The sequence below is a fragment of the Helianthus annuus genome, chromosome 7 (genome assembly GCF_002127325.2).
Source record: "Helianthus annuus cultivar XRQ/B chromosome 7, HanXRQr2.0-SUNRISE, whole genome shotgun sequence".
NCBI lineage: Eukaryota > Viridiplantae > Streptophyta > Magnoliopsida > Asterales > Asteraceae > Helianthus > Helianthus annuus.
This window is the reverse complement of record NC_035439.2, coordinates 68,357,217-68,380,285: the sequence shown is the minus strand read 5'-3', so window position 1 is coordinate 68,380,285 and position 23,069 is coordinate 68,357,217. Positions and strand designations below refer to the sequence as shown.

Sequence of the window (23,069 nt, the reverse complement as noted above, 5' to 3'; positions counted from 1 at the left end):
ATGCATTAATCTTAAACGATCTATTACAATGGCTATTACGTGAACACAATTTCATAGATTCAACCATATCAATCAATTTATCCCATCGTTCAACATCCCATTCAACTCAATAACACCAAGAGACCCTAATCGTTAACAGATTCAACATTTTGCCGTCACATAATCCGAATTGTGTTTACAAGTATCATTCTCGTTCATACATATCATAATAATCATCATCAACAATCAAGGGGATCCAAACATAAGATCAAGCATTACATAACATCGATGAATCATGTTTTCGATTAAGAGTTAGCAATGATAACAGTCAATTAATCATGCAAGGGTTAAACACTAACCGTGATAAACGAAAATACTAACTTGATCGGCCTAAAGGGGCTTCGAGAACACAAGATCGCCGTCAGTAGGGAGAGAAAGCTCTAGGGTTTCTAATTTGCTAACAGTGTCAGAAAATGAAATCGTTTCGCTTAGTTATATCCAAAACAGCGTACTGGGCCCTTAGTGGGCTTCAGCGCAAATCTGGGCTGGCGAAACCCTGGGTTTCGTCGAGATGAAGACGACGAAACTCTCCTCTGTTTCGTCGAAGCGGTTTATGGCGAAACCCTTGAGGTTTCGTCGAACTCATTCAATGTTTAATAATTTAAGTTTTTTTTTTCAAACAAGTTACATGTTATATCACCAAACATATAGATGCAACAATCACATAACGTTTAAACATATATCAAACACGTATGGTTACAAGGCAAACAAATCATGAAAGCAACCAACTAAACAATTAACGTACAATTAGCGTGAAGATTGAAATCTTGGAAACTCGAGTTGTCACATTATCCCTAACTTGAAAGAAATTTCGTCCCGAAATTTGGCATGCGGTTACTGAGGAAGCTAGTTAAGTTGCGTGGTTTACTGGTTTTCCTGGGGTGTCACATCATCCCCCCGTTGATTTGGAATTTCGATTTCGTCCTGAAATTCTGCAGTAGCTTCAGCCTCAGTAGTAGTTGCATTGCTCCCGAACAACTGGGATACTTGAGTTTCATTTGGTCTTCTCGTTCCCAGGTGAACTCTGGGCCACGACGGGAGTTCCAACGAACTCGAACAAGAGGTATTCTGGTATGCTTGAGAACCTTCATGTCTCGGTTTGTAATCTCTACAGGTTCTTCGACGAATCGCAGCTGATCATCGATAGTGAGCTCCTTAAAAGGAACTATGAGGGTCTCATCTGACAGACACTTCTTCAGATTTGACACATGAAATACGTTGTGAACTCCACTGAGTTCTGCTGGTAGGTTCAGTTTGTAGGCCACTTTTCCTACTTTCTCTATGATTTCGAACGGTCCGACATAACGCGGATTGAGTTTGCCTCGTTTGCCAAAACGAACTACACCTTTCCACGGTGAGACTTTGAGTAGCACTCGATCCCCAACCTGGAACTCGGGTGGTTTCCTACGCTTATCAGGGTAACTCTTCTGACGGTCATGAGCTGCCGCCATTCGTTGTCGTATCTGAGCAATCCTTTCCGTTGTGTCTACTACATGTTCTAGACCCGTGATTTGGTTGTCACCAAATTCTGCCCAGCAAAGAGGTGATCGGCATTTATGTCCGTACAATGCCTCAAACGGAGCGGCTTGGATGTTGGTGTGGTAACTGTTGTTATACGAAAACTCCACTAACGGGAGATGTTTTTCCCAGCTGTTGCTGAAATCAATCACACATGCCCTAAGCATGTCTTCAAGGGTTTGGATGGTGCGCTCAGACGGCCCATCCGTCTGTGGATGATAAGCGGTGCTCATGTCTAAACGTGAGCCAAAGGACTTGTGCATTGCTTGCCACAGTTCAGAAGTAAAACGCGCATCACGATCGGAAATAATGGAGGTTGGCACCCCGTGCCTCGAAACCACTTCCTTTAAGTAAACGTCTGCTAGAGTAGAGAACTTGTATGTTTCTTTGATAGCCAAAAAGTGTGCAGACTTAGTTAATCGATCCACTATCACCCAAATAGTGTCATTTCCACGTTGAGATCTAGGCAGGCTAGTAACGAAATCCATGGAAATTTGCTCCCATTTCCATTGTGGTATCTCTAGTTGTTGGAGTAGGCCCGATGGTTTCTGATATTCAGACTTGACCCTCGCACAAGTCAAACATTTGCTGACGTAAGTTGCTATGTGAGCTTTCATGCTAGGCCACCAGTACGTAGTCTTCAAGTCGTGGTACATCTTATCCGAACCAGGATGTACCGAATAACGAGACTTATGTGCTTCATCCATCACAAGCTCGCGTAAGTTTCCATAGTATGGGACCCAGATGCGCCTTGTAACGTAGTAAGCGTCGTCTTCCTTTTGTTCTAATCGTTTCCTTGATCCACGTAGGGACTCCGCCCTGACATTATCTGCTTTTAATGCTTCAACTTGAGCATCCCGTATCTGAGTAGGAAGACTATATTGGATGGTAAATTGTAATGCTCTCATGCACTTAGGCGTAGTATCCTTTCGACTGAGGGCATCTGCCACAACATTGGCCTTGCCTGGATGGTACTTGATCGCGCATTCGTAATCATTCAAAAGCTCGACCCATCGACGTTGTCGCATGTTTAATTCATTCTGTTCGAAGATATGCTCGAGACTCCTGTGATCGGTGTAAATGGTGCACTTGGTACCGTACAGGTAATGTCTCCATATCTTAAGCGCGAAAACAACAGCTCCCAACTCCAAATCGTGTGTAGTGTAATTCCTTTCGTGAACTTTGAGTTGGCGCGATGCATAAGCAATGACTTTATCCCGTTGCATCAACACACAACCAAGACCCTGAATTGGCGCGTCACAATAACCCACGAAATCGTCTGTGCCTTCAGGCAATGAAAGTATCGGTGCGCTACAAAGTCTATCCTTCAAGTGCTGAAATGCAGATTCCTGTGCATCACTCCAACGATAGGTGACACCTTTCTGAGTCAGTGAAGTGAGAGGTTGCGCAATCTTGGAGAAATCCTTGATGAACCTTCTGTAGTAGCCCGCCAAACCCAAGAATTAGCGGATTTCTGTTGGTGTATGGGGTGCAGGCCAGTTCTTGATCGAGTCTACCTTGGATGGATCAACATGAATCCCATCCTTGTTTACCACGTGGCCTAGAAAGTGGACTTCACGAAGCCAAAAGTCGCATTTTGAAAACTTAGCGTACAACTACTCTGCTCAAAGTAGTTCCAAAATAAGCCGAAGATGATGCTCATGCTCCTCCTGACTCGTAGAGTAGATCAGGATGTCGTCGATGAATACAATAACGAACTTATCCAAGTAAGGCTTGCACACTCTGTTCATAAGATCCATGTAGACTGCAGGTACGTTTTTCAATCCGAAAGGCATAACCAGGAACTCATAATGCCCATAACGAGTCCTGAATGTTGTCTTAGAGATATCCTCGTCTTGAACTCTCAGTTGATGGTAACCTCACCTCAGGTCAATCTTCGAGTAGTAGCTCGAACCTTGTAGCTGGTCAAATAAGTCATCAATGCGTGGAAGTGGATAACGATTCTTTACAGTCACCTTGTTGAGTTTGCGGTAGTCAATACACATTCTGAAGGTACCGTCTTTCTTTTTCACAAATAATACTGGAGCTCCCCAAGGTGAAGAGCTAGGACGAATAAAACCCTTGTCCAAGAGCTCTTGTAGTTGAGTGGACAGTTCTTCAAGTTCTGATGGAGCTAAACGATAAGGTGCCCGAGCTATGGGCGCTGCTCTAGGAGCTAGCTCGATTTGAAACTCAACTTGCCGATGAGGCGGTAGACCAGGTAATTCCTCACGGAATACCTCTGGATAGTCACATACGATCGGAAAATCTTCTATCTTCTTCTCTTTCTTTGAGGCGTCTGTAACGAGTGCTAAAATAGCAGTGTGGCCCTTTCGCAAACACTTCTGGGCCTTAAGAAAAGAAATGATGCCCACCACAGCACCACTCTTGTCACCATGAATCACTAAAGGTTCTCCATTTGAACGGGGAATGCGGACGATCTTCTCCTTGCAGAGGATCTCTGCTCGATGTTCAGATAGCCAATCCATACCAATAACAATGTCGAAACTACCTAGTACGATAGGAATGAGGTCGATAGAGAAGGTCTGACCAGCTAAGATTAGATTACAACCCCTAACTACGTGTGTGGCCTCTAAACTTTTACCATTTGCTAGCTCTACCATGTGCTTGGTGTTCAAAAGTGTTGGGATACGCTTTAACATTTGACTAACTTTTAAGGACACATAGCTGGTATCAGCACCCGAATCAAATAAAGCATTAACATAAAAGTCATCCAGTAGAAAGTTACCCATCACGACTTTGGGGTCATTCCTAGCATCACCCTGACCAATCAAGAACGCACGGCCGCGGGCGCCACCGCCATTATTGTTACCCCTGTTGTTATTTCCATTGTTGTTCCTGTTCCCCTGATTATTGTTGTTATTCTTGTTCTGGTTCAACTGAGGACAGTTTCTCTTGAAGTGACCTTCAGCACCACACTGAAAGCATCCCCTGTTACCCTGCTATTGCTTCGGCTGATTCTGTGGAGCTTGCTGTTGCTGTTGACGATTCAGATTCGCAGGTCGTGCGCTCCTGCAATCCTTGGCTTTATGACCCATCTTGAGACACCTCTAACAACGACCATTGTTGCACTGACCACTGTGGTGTCTGTTGCATCAATTGCACTTAGGGTAATTTCCCTTGTATCCACCCTGGCCCTGATCTTGACCCCCTGAAGATTGCTGACCGGGACTCTTGAATTCGTCTGTCTTTCGTTGTTGAGCCTGTGACTGAACAGAGGTTGAACCCTTACTTGAGACCCCGTCCCATTTGCGCTTGCTGTCGCTGGGAACAACTATTGTAGTGGTAGTACCGATATGTTTAGGCAGCCTGTTCTGTTCCACTGCCTGGTCAGTGAGACGATGAGCCAAACGAATAACTTGCTGGATAGTGCCAAGGTTAGCTAAGGTCACGTAACTCTGAATCTCTGGCACTAAACCTTTGAGGTACAGCTCGATACGCTTGATGGGTGGATCTACCATAGTAGGACACAGAATAGCTAGTTCATTTGACCTTTTCGTATACACTTGGATTTCTGACCCCGTCATCTTTAGGTTGAAGAACTCGACTTCCAACTTGTGGATGTCATCACGATTGCAGTATTCTTCCTTGATCAGTTCCTTGAAATCGTTCCATGGGGTGGCGTTAGCAGCTGCCAACCCTAGCATTTGAACTTGCGCTTTCCACCAATTTAACGCAATGCCTTCAAGTGTTCCAGTAGCATACTTCACCCTACGAGCCTCAGGGCATTCACATATCTTGAAGACAGATTCGAGCTTCTCAAACTAGTGGAGGAGGCCTACAGCTCCTTCAGTGCCGATGAAAGTAGTAGGTCGACAGTCCATAAAGGTTTTGAAAGTGCACACAGGTGGTTGAGCAGGTTAACCTGTCGTGTGTGTAATAAGAGACAAAGTTAAGCCCATGTGTTGATTTACAAGAGTAGGATCCAAGGATCCTAGTGTAAGTTGCAATGGCAGGTTGTACCTCCTGCCTGGGCGGCTGCGAGTGCTGCAGTAACTTGTTCATTGATTAGAGTCGTTAGCTGGGCTTGAGTCATGTTGATACGTCCACTCATGATCTTCATATCAAAGGAAACATCAGTGAGAGAGGTTCGCGAAAGTGCGATGACAGAAGAGAGTAAGCACACATGTGTTTTCAAACAGTAGTTGCTACGTTTATGTAAGCATATCATGAGCAATGTACTATGTAACTAGCAAGTAGGCAATATAATCATAAATCATATCACCTATAGTGTTGAGCCTTGCACGTGGAGCGAAGCGTTGTTGTGGATCGTTGAGCACTGTACAGGTTATAGTCTGGTTTTATCAAAAAGCTCTTTCCCTTTTTAAAACCAAGTTCACTATAACCAATGGCTCTGATACCAATCTGTCACACCCCCAAAATCCACACGCGGAGTATCGCTGCTTGGAGGCGTGACATGACCAGGATCAAGCGACCAATCATATTGAACATAGCATATAAATAAATGTAAACACCCAAACACAATATAACTAGTGTCCAAAGAAAGCATAGTTTAAGTAATCAGCAGAAGCATAATGTTTAAAACCAAAATAAAAGTTCAAATGTATCAAACGTTTGACATGGTATATGACTATTCATGTCCCACAACGACCAAGCCTCCTTGTGCAAGCTCCCTGAGTACCTAACGACCTGCAAGGCATGTAACAACGAGTAAACAACAAAGTTGAGGGAGTTCACAGTTGGTTGATTAGGTATTGAGTTCGTTTCAATAATCGTAAGTTCGTTTTGTAAACCATGTTTTAATCAGTAACCCTGTTTCCCAAACCTTCTCAATAATTAGTGGGGACTTCCCATGTGAATTACCAGACCATACCATATCGACTACTAACGAAAGTAAGTTGTGCCCTACGTCAATGTCTATCATCATTGACCCTTTGCCTTAGTCCATTAGTACACGCCCGTCCTACCGGCACGGTGTGAGGTTTGTTAAACCTAATAGCGCTATTAACTAATGACCCGCACGCCATCGGCCTCGGCGATTAAGTCGATATAAAAAATGAGGGACTTATGATAGAGTTTTGGTCCAGTATGTTTAATCTTGTTGTCCTACCCAAGGAGGACAAACGTACGTATCCTACCCAAGGAGAATACGCGAGGTTTAATCTTGGCATCCTACCAATGGAGGATGGCCTTACATATCCTACCTAAGGAGAATATGTAGTTTCCGTTTTAGTTCTTTAACCCATTCCCAACCCTTGGGAATCCCATGCCTTGTAGAAAGTGTGAACTCACCTCGGTTTGCTCGGTAAGATTATTACTCGCTCACAAATAATTCAATCCAAGCCTATAGTATTTATACATGCGTAATCAGTTGATAATCACATAGTTAAAGTAACAGTCATGATCATCACATATATTCGAGCAATGACTAACATATAGCATTTAACAGTTATACAAGCTCATGCAACTCATGCTTATCATTAACAACAACTAACTAACCCAGTTAACCCTTAACAGACCTAACCGAGTTACTGTGCATATTTAACCCTTGACGAAACCCCCTGTTTTGTCATGACTCCCACTTGACGAAACCCTAAGGTTTCGTCGTGCATCCCTTCGGCGAAACCCACCCGTTTCGCCGTGATTACCCTCGGCGAAACCCCCTGGTTTCGTCGACATCGGCATTTCGTCCATTAGGTCAGTTACGTCGTGTAACTGATGATTACCCAGAAACCCTAACCGCCGATCATCATCATACGGAAATCATACAATAATCATTCAATCACAACAGAACCATTTTTAAATGATCTATCACATACAATGGCCATTACGTGAACATAATTTCATAGATTCAACCATATCAATCAATTTATCCCATCGTTCAACATCCCAACTCAATAACACCAAGAGACCCTAATCGTTAACAGATTCAACATTTTGCTGTCACATAATCCGAATGGTGCTTGCAAGTATCATTCTCGTTCATACATACCATAATAATCATCATCAACAATTAAGGGGATCCAAACATAAGATCAAGCATTACATAACATCGATGAATCATGTTTTCAATTAACAGTTTGCAATGATAAAAATCAATTAATCATGCAAGGGATAAACACTAACCGGGATAAACGAAAATACTAACTTGATCGGCCTAAAGGGGCTTCGAGAACACAAGATCGCCGTCAGTAGGGAGAGAAAGCTCTAGGGTTTCTAATTTGCTAACAGTGTCAGAAAATGAAATCGTTTCGCTTAGTTATATCCAAAACAGCGTACTGGGCCCTTAGTGGGCTTCAGCGCAAATCTATGCCGGCGAAACCCTGGGTTTCGTCGAGATAAAGATGACGAAACTCTCCTCTGTTTCGTCGAAGCGGTTTATGGCGAAACCCTTGAGGTTTCGTCGAACTCATTCAATGTTTAATAATTTAAGTTTTTTTTCAAACAAGTTACATGTTATATCACCAAACATATAGATGCAACAGTCACATAACGTTTCAACATATATCAAACAGGTATGGTTACAAGGCAAACAAATCATGAAAGCAACCAACTAAACAATTAACGTACAATTAGAGTGAAGATTGAAATCTTGGAAACTCGAGTTGTCACAATCACTTCCAACCGCTGAACCTTCGAGGCTTGCTTCCTTGGAAACATCAGCATCTTCTGAAAAGATTTCCTCACTATCTCCTGAACGAGAACGTTTCTTGGACAGGGAATCAATCACTTTAGCACAAACCTTCTCATTTAGCCCAGCCGGTTTCAACTCCTGTAAGACGGAAAGAGGTTTACCAAAACAAGTTGAAACTTGACTTACATATGGGTAAGTCAGCCTCTCCATCTGCTGAACAGATTCTTTAAAAACTCCGGAAGCATCCGGACGAAACATAGGAGACTGTTCTAAGGCCTGACCAGACTCGTGAAGTTTAAAACCAGCAACAAGGCCCAAATGCTTCCCATAGTTCAGCAGTTTGGTGTATACCTGTAACACCCCGCCCCGATTAGGGCTGACGTGTTACACAATTCGGTAATCAGAGACAATTAATAACTTAATTAAAACATAAATTCCATAGGTTTAAAAAACAAAAATCCCCAAAATGGCATAACGGTCTCAACAGAAAAACATAAGTGTCTAAATTTATTGAATATAAGGTTTTATTAAACTCCTTGTTCCAACTCTAGCTTTTTATTATCACTCTTCACACATTTCCCCGATTTCCCTGAGTACCTGTTTAAGACATAATAAAAAGAAACAACAGAAAGAAACGGTTGAGCCAAAAATTGCCCAGTAACGGAGAAACAATAGCACTAACACATAAATGAAAGAAGAAGTACACTAAACACTTTAACAATGCCAACAATACAATATGCGGAATGATCACTGATGAATACCATAAAGGTATGTTAGAAATACCCATGTGAGCCACTAACAATAAACACTAACACTTTGTACATTAGCTGCAGTTCCAATGCACCATTATGTAGAGGGGATGTGGGCACTCACACCTATCCCACTACCACTAACACTTACACTTACACTCCTAGGATCGATCCATACGCCTCTCAATAATCAATAAGTGCAATCACTTAGCACACAATACAATATAGAGACGCCGTGGGCCTTTCGCACCGCCACGGATGGTGCACGTCAACTGTGCCTATGATGACGCCCTATGTCCCCATAGGTGGATATGCTCGGGTATTGAGGTCAATAAAACGATTCACTCAAGTCAAGGCAAATACACTAACGATACACTAAGGCTATATCACATCTAGCCAATGATCAATAATAAATAATAAAACTTATGGGAACATGCGACAATGAGTAAAAAAAATGTAACCTTTCGCATGCGTATTAAAGGCAATAATTCAATACGAGATGTGTAACAATAAATCATAGAATGGTGACGATGGGTACTACAATATTATGAAGCGAGTAAACACTTTACGCTACGAGTGACGGACCGAATATCCGTGCACTATGAGAATAGAAAACAACATTATGCTAAAAGCAAGAGACCACAAAATCCGTACCTTAATTTGCAAATAATAATAACCGTAGCTTCCAACTAACGTAACACTAGCGTCTCTCTTGAATAATATGGTGACCTAAAATATACCGGTTGGGGTTAAAATTGTTTCGAAACCATTATAGTAAGTTTGTACGTGAAATTACGTATATATATATATCTATATACATAAACCGAGGTTGGTTTGGAAATGTTTGGACGATGTCTCGATAATCGTTTTTTTTTCAGTTTCATAGAAAGATGAGTTTTTCACCAAATGTATATAGTTCTCATTAGTCTTAGAAGTTTTAAACAAGAGCCATTTATTTATTAAAGACCAATTGTTTCCCAATCAACAGAAATAAACTTAAAAATAAAAATAATCATTATTCTATCAAGTTGTGTATTATGAAATGTTGAGAGAATGCATGACGGCAAGAAACCCATGCTTTTATAATCAATCCTTAAATACTGAACTTTCTTTGATTAATAAAAATTTATAGAACCTTCGTATCATTTTTGAAACCTTTCTAATCATAAAAGACTTTTTTTTTTATTCTTTCAAAAGAGTAATGTTTTTCAACCTTATCTTACAAACTATATGAATATATATATGTACAGATTTAGTCTTTTATACATATTTAGGATCAACACTAGTTGTCCACTTATTATTATTATTATTATCATCTTTCTAAAGACAATAATAAATATTTAAATGGACTACTCATAATTTGTGTGGACAAGGTAGTCACGGACAAGTTATCATCTCCGGTGATCGGAAACGGTTTAAAAACATGTTCAATTAGTATTCTAATTTTGATGGTTTCAAATTATGAAAATAGAACTAGTAATCCAATATTGAAACAACCAGAGATGGTTTTCTTATCTTATTTTCCACTTCATCTATGTTTGATTTCCAAAAGGATTCAACAGTAGATGTAGCGGCTTTAGTTTAGATAACTTATAGACACTAAAACAATGCAATTTGCGGAATTTTTAAAAGGGTTACCTTCGTCGTCAAGTGAGATGGATATTAAAGCAATGGATGGCGGGTTGCGGACAATCGGGTCTGGAAAAAAAAAGAGTGTTTGATGGGGCTGTGCAAATTAATGGAACAATACCGGATACGTAAGTCGGAAAGTCACAAGAACATGGTTCGACAACAGATACATGATGATTTCGGTTGGTTACCTGGTTCAAACGCTTCAAGGGCTAGTCGGTAGAAATCCGTGACCGGTAGGCTCCTCCGACAGTTCTCCGTGTTCAACAGTGGTCGGCGGCTGCAAAGGTTGCGGTGATGCGATGTAGTTTTGGTGCCGGGAGACTAAACAGTGACTTCTTGTTAGCGTAGCAGTTGTGATTGTGGATTGATTTAAAGTTTTGATTATGCTCCTATACGTTTGTAGAATGATTAATATTGTGATTGAGCCCACAAGTTTAGAAAAGATCACAAGTGATTCGGTGATTGAATACGGAAAAGGAATGCCGACGTTAATTGAATCGAAAATTTTAAAGAGGATGAAGATGGTAACTGTGTAGTTGACTTCCTCCATATATGTATTTCATTCAATATTTTGCTTAAAATATTATTATATATTTATGTTATTATGGAACCAATTTGGAAGGCCTTTTATTTATTTTTATTTTTTTTTTCACATAAGCTCAAGATATAAAACTAACTATTTATTTGTACCTATATAATGTTACGATATCATTTTTTTTTGTAACAATTATATTTTTACAATAAAGGTTTTAGATGCATATAAACCTTTTGTAATACTTATAGCATTAATTATTTTAGGGTCTAGAAGTTTCGTATATTACAATTCTACCTCCCTTAAAAGAAATTTCGTCCTCGAAATTAACGTTATATTACACTACACAGTACGGGTATTTCAACTCCCTACCCCTTAAAAATAATTTCGTCCACGAAATTAGCGATGAAGAATAAGGTATACTATTCATGTTACACATTTAAAGATGCGAAAACGATAACGAAGTTGCAAACACAATTAGCAAAAGAGTCGAACAGACACACAAATGAGTTTGATACACGAAATTTAATCATTAGGAACACTAACCTTAGGTTTCGAATAGATATGGATATTGAGAACGGATCGCTTCCTCCGATTCCCATGTGGCTTCACGTTCTGGATGATTCTTCCACAAGATTTTAACAAACGGAAAAGACTTCGTACGCATCACGCGTTCTTGTCGATCCAAAATAGCCGCTGGTTCCTCTTCATACGATAAGTCCTCACGAATCTCGTGTAGAGAATAGTTCACAACATGGAGAGGATGGTAATTATACCCACGTAACAGTGAAATATGGAACACATTATGCACGTGCGACAATTGTGGCGGTAGAGCTAACCGATAAGAAACTTCGCCGACTCTTTCCAGAATTTCAAATGGTCCGATAAAGCGAGGACTCAGCTTTCCCTTTATACCAAAACGTCGGACACCTCTGCATGGTGAGACTTTTAAGAATACTTTTTCACCAACATTAAATTCCAAAGCCCTCCGGTGGCGATCAGCATAACTCTTCTGTCTACTTTGGGCTTCCTTAAGTTTCTCACGAGCAACAGCAACCTTTTCATTCGTGATCTGTACCAGTTCAGGACCCTCAATCATCTTTTCTCCGACCTCGTCCCAACATGTGGGAGCTCGACATTTACGCCCGTATAACAATTCAAAAGGTGCCATATCAATACTAGCTTGCCAACTATTGTTGTAGGCAAACTCCACCAAGCACAAGTATTCATCCTAGTTTCCCGTCCACTCAAGTGCACATGATCTAAGCATATCCTCTAAAGTCTGAATAGTACGTTCAGACTGTCCATCAGTTTGCGGATGGAAAGCAGTGCTAAATCGTATCTTCGTATCCCAAGCATTTTGGAAACCCTTCCAGAACCGTGATGTGAAACGTGGATCTCTATCACAAACTATAGAAGATGGAGTACCATGCAATCGAACAATCTCACGAAGGAATATCTCTGATAGCTTACTCACCAAGTATCCTTTTTGAATGGGTAAGAAATGAGCAGATTTTGTAAGTCTATCTACCACAACCCAAATAGCATCATTCTTCATACGGGTTCTTGGTAGACCAGTTACAAAGTCCATAGAAATATCATCCCACTTCCAGACAGGAATATCTAAAGACTGTAATAATCCACTAGCCCGTTGATGTTCAATCTTCACTTGCTGACAGATCAAACACTGGCTCACATGTCTAGCTACATCTTCTTTCATACCATTCCACCAAAAATGTTGCCTCAAATCCCTATACATCTTTGTGGATCCAGGGTGTATAGAATAAGGTGAACTGTTTGCCTCAGTCAATAATGATTCACGAAGAGCGGAATCATCTGGTACACATAAACGCTTCCCACACCATATTGTTCCATGTTCATCCACTCGAAATTCAGATTGTTTTCCTACTCCCAAATTTTGTAAGACTGCCCAAAGCTCACCATCTTCTTTTTGAGCTTCCTTTATCTGAGTGATAAGGTTCGGTTCGATCTTCAGTCTAGCCAAATAACCACCAGACTCACCAACCTGTATACCAATCTCCATGCGTCTCAGGTCTGATTGAATTTGAGGTTGAACAGTCAAGCATGCCAAACCCCCAGAATTCTTCCTACTTAGTGCATCTGCAACAACATTTGCTTTACCAGGGTGGTACTGAATGTTGGCATCATAATCCTTGAGTAGCTCTAACCATCTCCTCTGCCTCATGTTAAGCTCCTTCTGAGTGAAAATATACTTGAGGCTCTTATGGTCGGTGAATATGTTACAAGTCTCCCCATACAAATAATGCCTCCAAATCTTGAGTGCAAAAACAACTGCTGCTAACTCTAGATCATGCGTTGGATAATTCACCTCGTAGGGTTTAAGCTGACGCGAGGCATAAGCAATAACCTTTCCATGCTGCATGAGAACACAACCAAGCCCTTTCTTCGATGCATCACTGTATATATCAAATCCGCCTGTGCCAGAAGGTAGAGTAAGAATAGGGGCGGATACTAGCTTCTGCTTCAATGCCTCAAAACTCTTTCTCGATCATCGTTCCAAGTAAATTTTACCCCTTTCCTCAAGAGTTGAGTGAGAGGTAAAGCCAAAATAGAAAATCCCTCTACGAAACGTCGATAATAACCCGCTAGACCAAGGAAACTTCGAACTTCGGTAACTGAAGTTGGTCTGGGCCATTTAGTGATAGCTTCCACCTTTGATGGATCCATTATGATACCTTCCGCTGATACAATGTGGCCTAGAAATGCCACTTGTTCAAGCCAAAAGTCGCACTTAGAAAATTTTGCGTATAACTTCTCCTGTCGTAAAGTTCCTAGAACAGTACGAAGATGGTCCTCATGCTCTCCTCTACTTTTAGAAAATACCAAGATGTCATCGATGAATACAATCACGAACCGATCCAAGTACTCATGAAATACTCGGTTCATAAGATCCATGAAAACAACAGGAGCATTTGTCAAACCAAAAGGCATGACTAGAAACTCATAGTGACCATAGCGGGTACGGAATGCTGTCTTATGAACATCTTGATCTCTGACCCTCAACTGATGGTACCCTGATCTAAGATCAATCTTTGAGAAAAACTTCGCTCCTTGGAGTTGGTCAAAAAGGTCATTAATACGCGGTAAGGGGTAGCGATTACGAATGGTGATCTTATTCAACTCCCGGTAGTCGATGCATAAACGCATACTACCATCTTTCTTCTTCACAAATAAAACCGGTGCTCCCCAAGGTGAAACACTAGGTCTAATGAATCCAAGTTCCAAAAGTTCTTGCAGCTGTTCTTTCAATTCCTTCAACTCCAATGGGGCCATACGATAGGGTGCTTTAGAAATAGGTTCAGCTCCGGGAATCAAATCAATAGTGAACTCTACTTCACGTTCAGGGGGTATCCCTGGCAATTCCTCTGGAAAGACATCAGAGAAGTCTCGAACAATAGGAACGTCTTCGACACGTGGTGTATCCACTGTGGTATCTTTAATAGCAGCTAAGAATCCCACGCATCCATGGGATATAAGTTTTTGAGCTTTAAGAGCAGAGATGATTTTAATGGATTTTCGAGGTTGAGATCCTTGATAAATACATTCAGGATTCAGAATATCACCAAAAATGACTCGTTTGGAGTGACAATCGATGGTAGCTCGATGCGTGGATAACCAATCCATGCCTAGTATGACATCAAAATCTCCCATTTGCATGGGATAAAGATTCGCTATACGAATAACATTTCCGATCACAAGCGGGCAATCTTTATAGACGTGAGTAATAAACGACGAATTTCCCATTGGTGTGGAAATAACTAAAGCTTGATCCAATGGAGAAGGCGTAATTTTAAGATGTCGGGCAATTAGTTGTGAGACTATCGAGTGGGTTGCCCCAGTATCAAATAACACATACAAGTCACGCTCACCCAAATAAATACTACCCGAAACGGTACCTAATAAATTGATAAACAATAAGACACAAACGATTGTCTGAAGACCATGAACAACTAAGCAAGCAAAATAATAATACTAAAAGGAACATTTATCGAAGACGGTACCTGGAGCATTAGCAGCTTCCCCTGCAGTCAATGAGAAAACACGCCCTCCCGTAGTAGGTGGCACAGCAGCTCCCCTAGTGGTATCAGTTGGTCGGTTACCAGCCTTTGGGCATTCATTAATCTTATGCCCCATATCTCCACACTTAAGGCAAGCCCCAGTAAGTCGACGACAGATGCCTGGGTGACGCTTGTTGCAATGGTTACACACTGGAGACTGGGTAGGGTTCTGGTTACCTTTCTGGTTTACGGGTTGAGCTTGGGTTGGTGGCTGGTAGGGTTTGGTCTGACCCTGATTTTGGCTCCTTCCCTGCCATGGTCTATTATTCCTTCCCGATGACCTATTCCCCATATTGTTTTGATTATTTCGAGTAGGTGCTTGAGACGACTCACTAGTGAACGGAGTGCGGTATTCGTCTCTATTTCTCTTCCTATTATTATTCGAACCACCCAAAAATTCTTTGTTCTCCATATCAACCTTTTTGGCAGCCTTAGCGGCCTCTGCAACAGTGGGGAACGTTGACTGGATGATTGCTCTACGAATCCGATCACAAACTGCCCATTGATATTTTTCTGCTTGTTCCTCTGGTGTTCCAGCAGCTGACCCAAGAAATCCAACTAGTCGATAAAACCGATCAGTGAAGTCAGAAAGTGGTTCGTCATTCCTCTGACGGATATTGTGATACTCTCGTGTGTAAGAACTCTTATCCACGCTGTTAAAATATTTCTCAAAGAAAATAGTACGAAAATCTGCCCAAGGTAAATTCTCCACAAATGGGTCTCCTCCTCTTTCCTCCAATACACCTTCCCACCAAGTTTGCGCATCTTCTTCGAGTTTATACGATGCTAACCTTGATTTAAATTCATCACCAACTCCTAACGCCCGAAATATTTTCTCGATGTGAAGAATCCAATCCCTTGCTACAATTGGAGTGGTTGCCTTTGTGAAAGATCTCGGTTTCTGTTTTATGAACTTATCTAGCCAATCCCCAATTACACTGTTTGGGTTTGGGTTTGGATTAGGGTTCGGATTTGGATTGGGGTTAGGGTTTGGATTAGGATTGGGGTTAGGGTTTGGATTAGGATTCGGATCAGGACCACGTACGGCCTGAACAAGTGCAGGCAACATAGCAGTAAAGGCCTGAGTGATAGCAGCTACGATATTTGGATCAGGCTCATTTGGTCCACCACCATTACGACGACCAGAGTTGCGTGTCTCACGACGCGGAGGCATCTAGAAAAGACATTAAGAATTTAGATAAAGCAAATAATAAGGACCTATCGCATAAGAAAACACCTAACCCAATGTCTACCCAATCCTCACGTGTCTTAATTATTTAGTTAAAGATTTCTACAGGATAGAGCCTAAGCTCTGATACCATAACTGTAACACCCCGCCCCGATTAGGGCTGACGTGTTACACAATTCGGTAATCAGAGACAATTAATAACTTAATTAAAACATAAATTCCATAGGTTTAAAAAACAAAAATCCCCAAAATGGCATAACGGTCTCAACAGAAAAACATAAGTGTCTAAATTTATTGAATATAAGGTTTTATTAAACTCCTTGTTCCAACTCTAGCTTTTTATTATCACTCTTCACACATTTCCCCGATTTCCCTGAGTACCTGTTTAAGACATAATAAAAAGAAACAACAGAAAGAAACGGTTGAGCCAAAAAGTGCCCAGTAACGGAGAAACAATAGCACTAACACATAAATGAAAGAAGAAGTACACTAAACACTTTAACAATGCCAACAATACAATATGCGGAATGATCACTGATGAATACCATAAATGTATGTTAGAAATATCCATGTGAGCCACTAACAATAAACACTAACACTTTGTACATTAGCTGCAGTTCCAATGCACCATTATGTAGAGGGGATGTGGGCACTCACACCTATCCCACTACCACTAACACTTACACTTACACTCCTAGGATCGATCCATACGCCTCTCAATAATCAATAAGTGCAATCACTTAGCACACAATACAATATAGAGACGCCGTGGGCCTTTCGCACCGCCACCGATGGTGCACGTCAACTGTGCCTTTGATGACGCCCTATGTCCCCATAGGTGGATATGCTCGGGTATTGAGGTCAATAAAACGATTCACTCAAGTCAAGGCAAATACACTAACGATACACTAAGGCTATATCACATCTAGCCAATGATCAATAATAAATAATAAAACTTATGGGAACATGCGACAATGAGTAAAAAAAATGTAACCTTTCGCATGCGTATTAAAGGCAATAATTCAATACGAGATGTGTAACAATAAATCATAGAATGGTGACGATGGGTACTACAATATTATGAAGCGAGTAAACACTTTACGCTACGAGTGACGGACCGAATATCCGTGCACTATGAGAATAGAAAACAACATTATGCTAAAAGCAAGAGACCACAAAATCCGTACCTTAATTTGCAAATAATAATAACCGTAGCTTCCAACTAACGTAACACTAGCGTCTCTCTTGAATAATATGGTGACCTAAAATATACCGGTTGGGGTTAAAATTGTTTCGAAACCATTATAGTAAGTTTGTACGTGAAATTACGTATATATATATCTATATACATAAACCGAGGTTGGTTTGGAAATGTTTGGACGATGTCTCGATAATCGTTTTTTTTTTCAGTTTCATAGAAAGATGAGTTTTTCACCAAATGTATATAGTTCTCATTAGTCTTAGAAGTTTTAAACAAGAGCCATTTATTTATTAAAGACCAATTGTTTCCCAATCAACAGAAATAAACTTAAAAATAAAAATAATCATTATTCTATCAAGTTGTGTATTATGAAATGTTGAGAGAATGCATGACGGCAAGAAACCCATGCTTTTATAATCAATCCTTAAATACTGAACTTTCTTTGATTAATAAAAATTTATAGAACCTTCGTATCATTTTTGAAACCTTTCTAATCATAAAAGATTTTTTTTTTATTCTTTCAAAAGAGTAATGTTTTTCAACCTTATCTTACAAACTATATGAATATATATATGTACAGATTTAGTCTTTTATACATATTTAGGATCAACACTAGTTGTCCACTTATTATTATTATTATTATCATCTTTCTAAAGACAATAATAAATATTTAAATGGACTACTCATAATTTGTGTGGACAAGGTAGTCACGGACAAGTTATCATCTCCGGTGATCGGAAACGGTTTAAAAACATGTTCAATTAGTATTCTAATTTTGATGGTTTCAAATTATGAAAATAGAACTAGTAATCCAATATTGAAACAACCAGAGATGGTTTTCTTATCTTATTTTCCACTTCATCTATGTTTGATTTCCAAAAGGATTCAACAGTAGATGTAGCGGCTTTAGTTTAGATAACTTATAGACACTAAAACAATGCAATTTGCGGAATTTTTAAAAGGGTTACCTTCGTCGTCAAGTGAGATGGATATTAAAGCAATGGATGGCGGGTTGCGGACAATCGGGTCTGGAAAAAAAAAGAGTGTTTGATGGGGCTGTGCAAATTAATGGAACAATACCGGATACGTAAGTCGGAAAGTCACAAGAACATGGTTCGACAACAGATACATGATGATTTCGGTTGGTTACCTGGTTCAAACGCTTCAAGGGCTAGTCGGTAGAAATCCGTGACCGGTAGGCTCCTCCGACAGTTCTCCGTGTTCAACAGTGGTCGGCGGCTGCAAAGGTTGCGGTGATGCGATGTAGTTTTGGTGCCGGGAGACTAAACAGTGACTTCTTGTTAGCGTAGCAGTTGTGATTGTGGATTGATTTAAAGTTTTGATTATGCTCCTATACGTTTGTAGAATGATTAATATTGTGATTGAGCCCACAAGTTTAGAAAAGATCACAAGTGATTCGGTGATTGAATACGGAAAAGGAATGCCGACGTTAATTGAATCGAAAATTTTAAAGAGGATGAAGATGGTAACTGTGTAGTTGACTTCCTCCATATATGTATTTCATTCAATATTTTGCTTAAAATATTATTATATATTTATGTTATTATGGAACCAATTTGGAAGGCCTTTTATTTATTTTTATTTTTTTTTCACATAAGCTCAAGATATAAAACTAACTATTTATTTGTACCTATATAATGTTACGATATCATTTTTTTTTGTAACAATTATATTTTTACAATAAAGGTTTTAGATGCATATAAACCTTTTGTAATACTTATAGCATTAATTATTTTAGGGTCTAGAAGTTTCGTATATTACAATACCTCTCCAAGAGAAGAGTTAAATTCTTTAGAATGAAGGAGATAAGTGACAACCTGTTGAAAGCCTTGCTCAATGAGTCATTGGTTATCACCAGTAGCTTGAGCAACTGAAGCCTTCAAACCTTCCTTCTCATCATCAAAGGCTTTCTTTTGACATCTAAAGCCTCCCTATCAGCCTTCAACTTCAACTTATCTGCTTCAAAGCTCTTCTTCAAGTCATTCATCTCAATCTCATGCCTCCTGGTCAACTCGCCAACCTTCTTCACCCAAGCTTCCTCTTTTTCGAAAACCCATCAACCTCTTTTTTCATCGCAGCCATGGAAGCCTTCATCTTATCCTTCTTCTTTGTAACTTCTTCATATTCTTGCATCCCTTTCGTAAAACGGGTAACACCCTCAGCCAAGAGGGCAGAAAGGTTACAAGAGCTTAGCATCAACCTTGAAATAAAATGATCACCTTCCATCTCCGGTATGGCATCTTGGACACCAGGGGGAGCAAAATGGGCCTACACATCTCAACAAACAGCAGGATCCTTGAAGCTATCCCCAACTTTCACACCCCAGTTGGGAACATAAACCTCTTCAGCTTCAGGCTCCTCCAAACCTTCAACGCTTTTACCCAATGAACCTGGATAGTAGGTGCAACACCCTTCTTAACCAACTTTTTCTTTTTCCCAGAAAATACCAACTCCTTTTCCTTGCCCATCTCCACACCACCTTCAGAAGTCTGCTCAGCGGACACCTCAATGTCATCACTAATATCAATGGCCTCTGAACCAGAGGGTTGATCAGCACTTTTTAAACGACGGTTTGACCGACGGACAGAAACCTTGGAAGCCGAAACTTTCGTGAAACCCTTAACGTTTGGTACACTCACATAACCGGAACCTTCGAACCTATGCTCAGACCCCCTAGCAACTGCATCTTCACCAGGTGTAGTCGCAGCATCCCCAAACGCGAGATCAGAAGTGTCATCGCTCTTCACAAAGTCAAATGCAGACATAACTACAAAACAAACATAAATAAAGGGTATAAACAAATAGGAAATAGGAACATAATAGCACAACAGAACAAATGCATACCATGCCCATCTCTCATAAGCATTGGATCTCAATCAGGTTTGTCCCACAACTTACTAATGCCCAATAACACTATAAGGGCTCAGGAAAGGGACGAACCCTCGAGGGGCACTCCCTAAGGCTTTCAAGAAAATGAGTATTTATCTCAAAAGCAGAGGGTTCGGGTTCGTTGAGAACAGCATCCGGATGTCTCCAAACCAGTTTAAAAGGAACAATCTCATCTGAAACGCAGAAAAACCGGTCTTTCCAAACACCAAGACTAGAGACCGTGGATGAAACTAAACAGGTGTCAACTTGGGATATTTCGAATGAGAACCAGTAACCATTCTTGGCTAATCGAAAAAAGCGACGGAATGACAGAAGGGTTGGATCATATCCGGAAGCCCGACATAAAACCTCAAAATGCAGAACTCTAGCAAGACCCTAAGGGTGGATCTGGCCAAACGAAACACGATAATATTCTAGAATATTCAACACAAAGTTCGAAAAAGGATGACGGAGATTCGAAAATTCAAAATGGCGACAATACAGGGCAACAGAACCGGGAGGACATTGATCGATTGAAACATCACAACCCGGTGTAACCAGTTTAAACCTTAACCCAATACCCCATTCTAAGCAAAAAGCTTCTACTTCTTCTTGGGTTAAACGCGAGAATGATTTTGCTAAATCCTTACGAGCACCCATACTAAAAGAAAATAAGAAGAAGAAGTAAAATCGAAACTAACCTGGAGAGAAAAGGAATGAACTTGGAAGAAATGTGTAAAAATTGTTTTCCTTCTAAGAGATTAATGAAAAATAAATGAAAACAGATGTTATCATTACACTGTAGGTTATTAAACCGCCGCCTGACAAAAAACTGCCACTAGTCACATCAATTGTCTCTTCAAAATTCAAAAACCAAAAATCTCAACTGCTGTGAACCCTTCAAGCTTTCAAGCCTTGAAACCTTCAAGCAAACTAAAACAAATGTACAAAAAAAGTCCGAAGTATTTGTGCTTACACCCAAAAACCTCTGACTTGGGGGGTTGATGACAGGGGTAGCTCAAGCCTCAATAAAATAACTGAGAATACATAATAGCTTGAAGGGTTAAAAGGTTCAAAGGTTTAAAGCCTGGGAACTAAGGTGAACAACACATGTTCAGTAATCAGTCACTTCACTGATTACTTGAACAACTGTCCCACAGCCGCAAAAGCAAAACGTGTGCACAGGGAGACCTCTTTTATCCGTAGGTCCAAACGCTTCAACCCCTAAAAGGGTAAGTCCTCCACTGAGCAGGATTCACTAGTCAAAGGTTTCTCCTTTGAGAAACCTCCTTCCCTATAAATGACACTTCATTGAATACATTTCAAACATTTCAGATCAGCATAGATCTCCTTGGATCTCTGATCTTCCTTCTTGTCTCTCGAGAACTTGTTTCATACAAGTCTCTTTTCTTCATCCCAACACACACAATTTACTTGTCCTTACATGCAAGGTTGAATATCCTTCAGCTGAGGATCTTAAGTAAATAACAAACATAACTAGTGAACCTCTCTACACATCTTGCAAACGTGGGGGGACCCCACGACCTGCGTTAGGCAAACTTCAACCCTTGAAGCCTTTTGCCTAACCTGCCTGACCACTACTTCAGGTCTCATTCTCGTTGTAACAACAAATAGCATCAATGTTTACATTAACATTTAAATAATAAAAAACAAGTTATATCTTTGAGAACCCCGTGTATTGTACGGGTTGAGTAAATCTAATTTTATATATTAAATAATGAAAAAAGTTACATTTTTAAGTATCTCATGTGTTATACGGGTTGAGCACATGTAATTTTATATACCAAACAATAAAAAGTTATATCTTTATAAACCCTATGTATTAGATGGATTGAATAAATCTAATTTTATATACTACATAATAAAAAAGCTATATTTTCTAAAAAAATCCTGTGTATTGAATAAATCTAATTTTATATACTACATAATAAAAAGTTATATTTTTTAAAAACCCCGTGTATTACACGAGTTGCATAAATGTAATTTTGTGTAGTAATATCTTTAAAAAAAACTAACAGATATACTCGATATACGATGGATGGGGTGATTGCGGTGATGGTTCTTATAAATGTCATGTAAAAATAGTGATTACCGTATTTGAGTTGAGAATTGAACACGGAAATAAAAGTATAGAACCAATAAACATTGATTAATATTTTTGTTTACCCCTTATAAACATTTTTGAAATAGGTTCTATCCTTAACTACTTTATTTTAATAAAATAAATAAATCATTTACATTATATTAATTTATATTAAAGGGATTAGTCCAAGTGTATGTGATGTGTTAACCATATGAAAACGCACCTTTTGACGTATCCGATTGAACTCAATATATCATATACTTGCATTGCGATTGGATCAAAACGTAACGTAGATCGAATTTATATCGTACAATCATAACGTATTATGCGCGACCCAACTAACTCGAATTTATATCGTCGATGCAAAAACTCTTGAGGGGGTCAAAGTGACATTTACAAAGTTCATAAAAAGTTAAGTGGTTAAAAATTGCATTTCCTAAACTTAAGGGCTAAGAAAGGGTAAAGATAAAATTTGATAAAGTTTTGGAGTAAGAAGAAAA

General features: G+C 39.9%; 1 protein-coding gene across 1 annotated transcript; it reads right to left on the bottom strand.

Annotated features, from left to right (window-relative positions):
• Positions 1-8,629: 8,629 nt before the first annotated feature.
• LOC118480194 lies at positions 8,630-19,584 on the bottom strand. Its single transcript, XM_035974915.1, has 3 exons — positions 19,483-19,584; positions 15,130-16,360; positions 8,630-8,770 (listed from the first exon to the last, which is right to left on the bottom strand). The coding sequence occupies exons 1-3, from the start codon at positions 19,582-19,584 to the stop codon at positions 8,742-8,744; spliced, it is 1,362 nt and encodes a 453-aa protein (XP_035830808.1). The 3' UTR covers positions 8,630-8,741.
• Between the last annotated feature and the right edge of the window lie 3,485 nt (positions 19,585-23,069).

Coding starts and splice junctions, on each gene's coding strand:
- LOC118480194 (XM_035974915.1), bottom strand. CDS start 19,584: ATGAATGACTTGAAGAAGAGCTTTGAAGCAGATAAGTTGAAGTTGAAG. Junction 16,361..19,482: donor CTTTGATGATGAGAAGGAAG/GTTTGAAGGCTT, acceptor TGTCTTTTCTAG/ATGCCTCCGCGTCGTGAGAC. Junction 8,771..15,129: donor GGAAGCTGCTAATGCTCCAG/GTACCGTCTTCG, acceptor TGTCTTAAACAG/GTACTCAGGGAAATCGGGGA.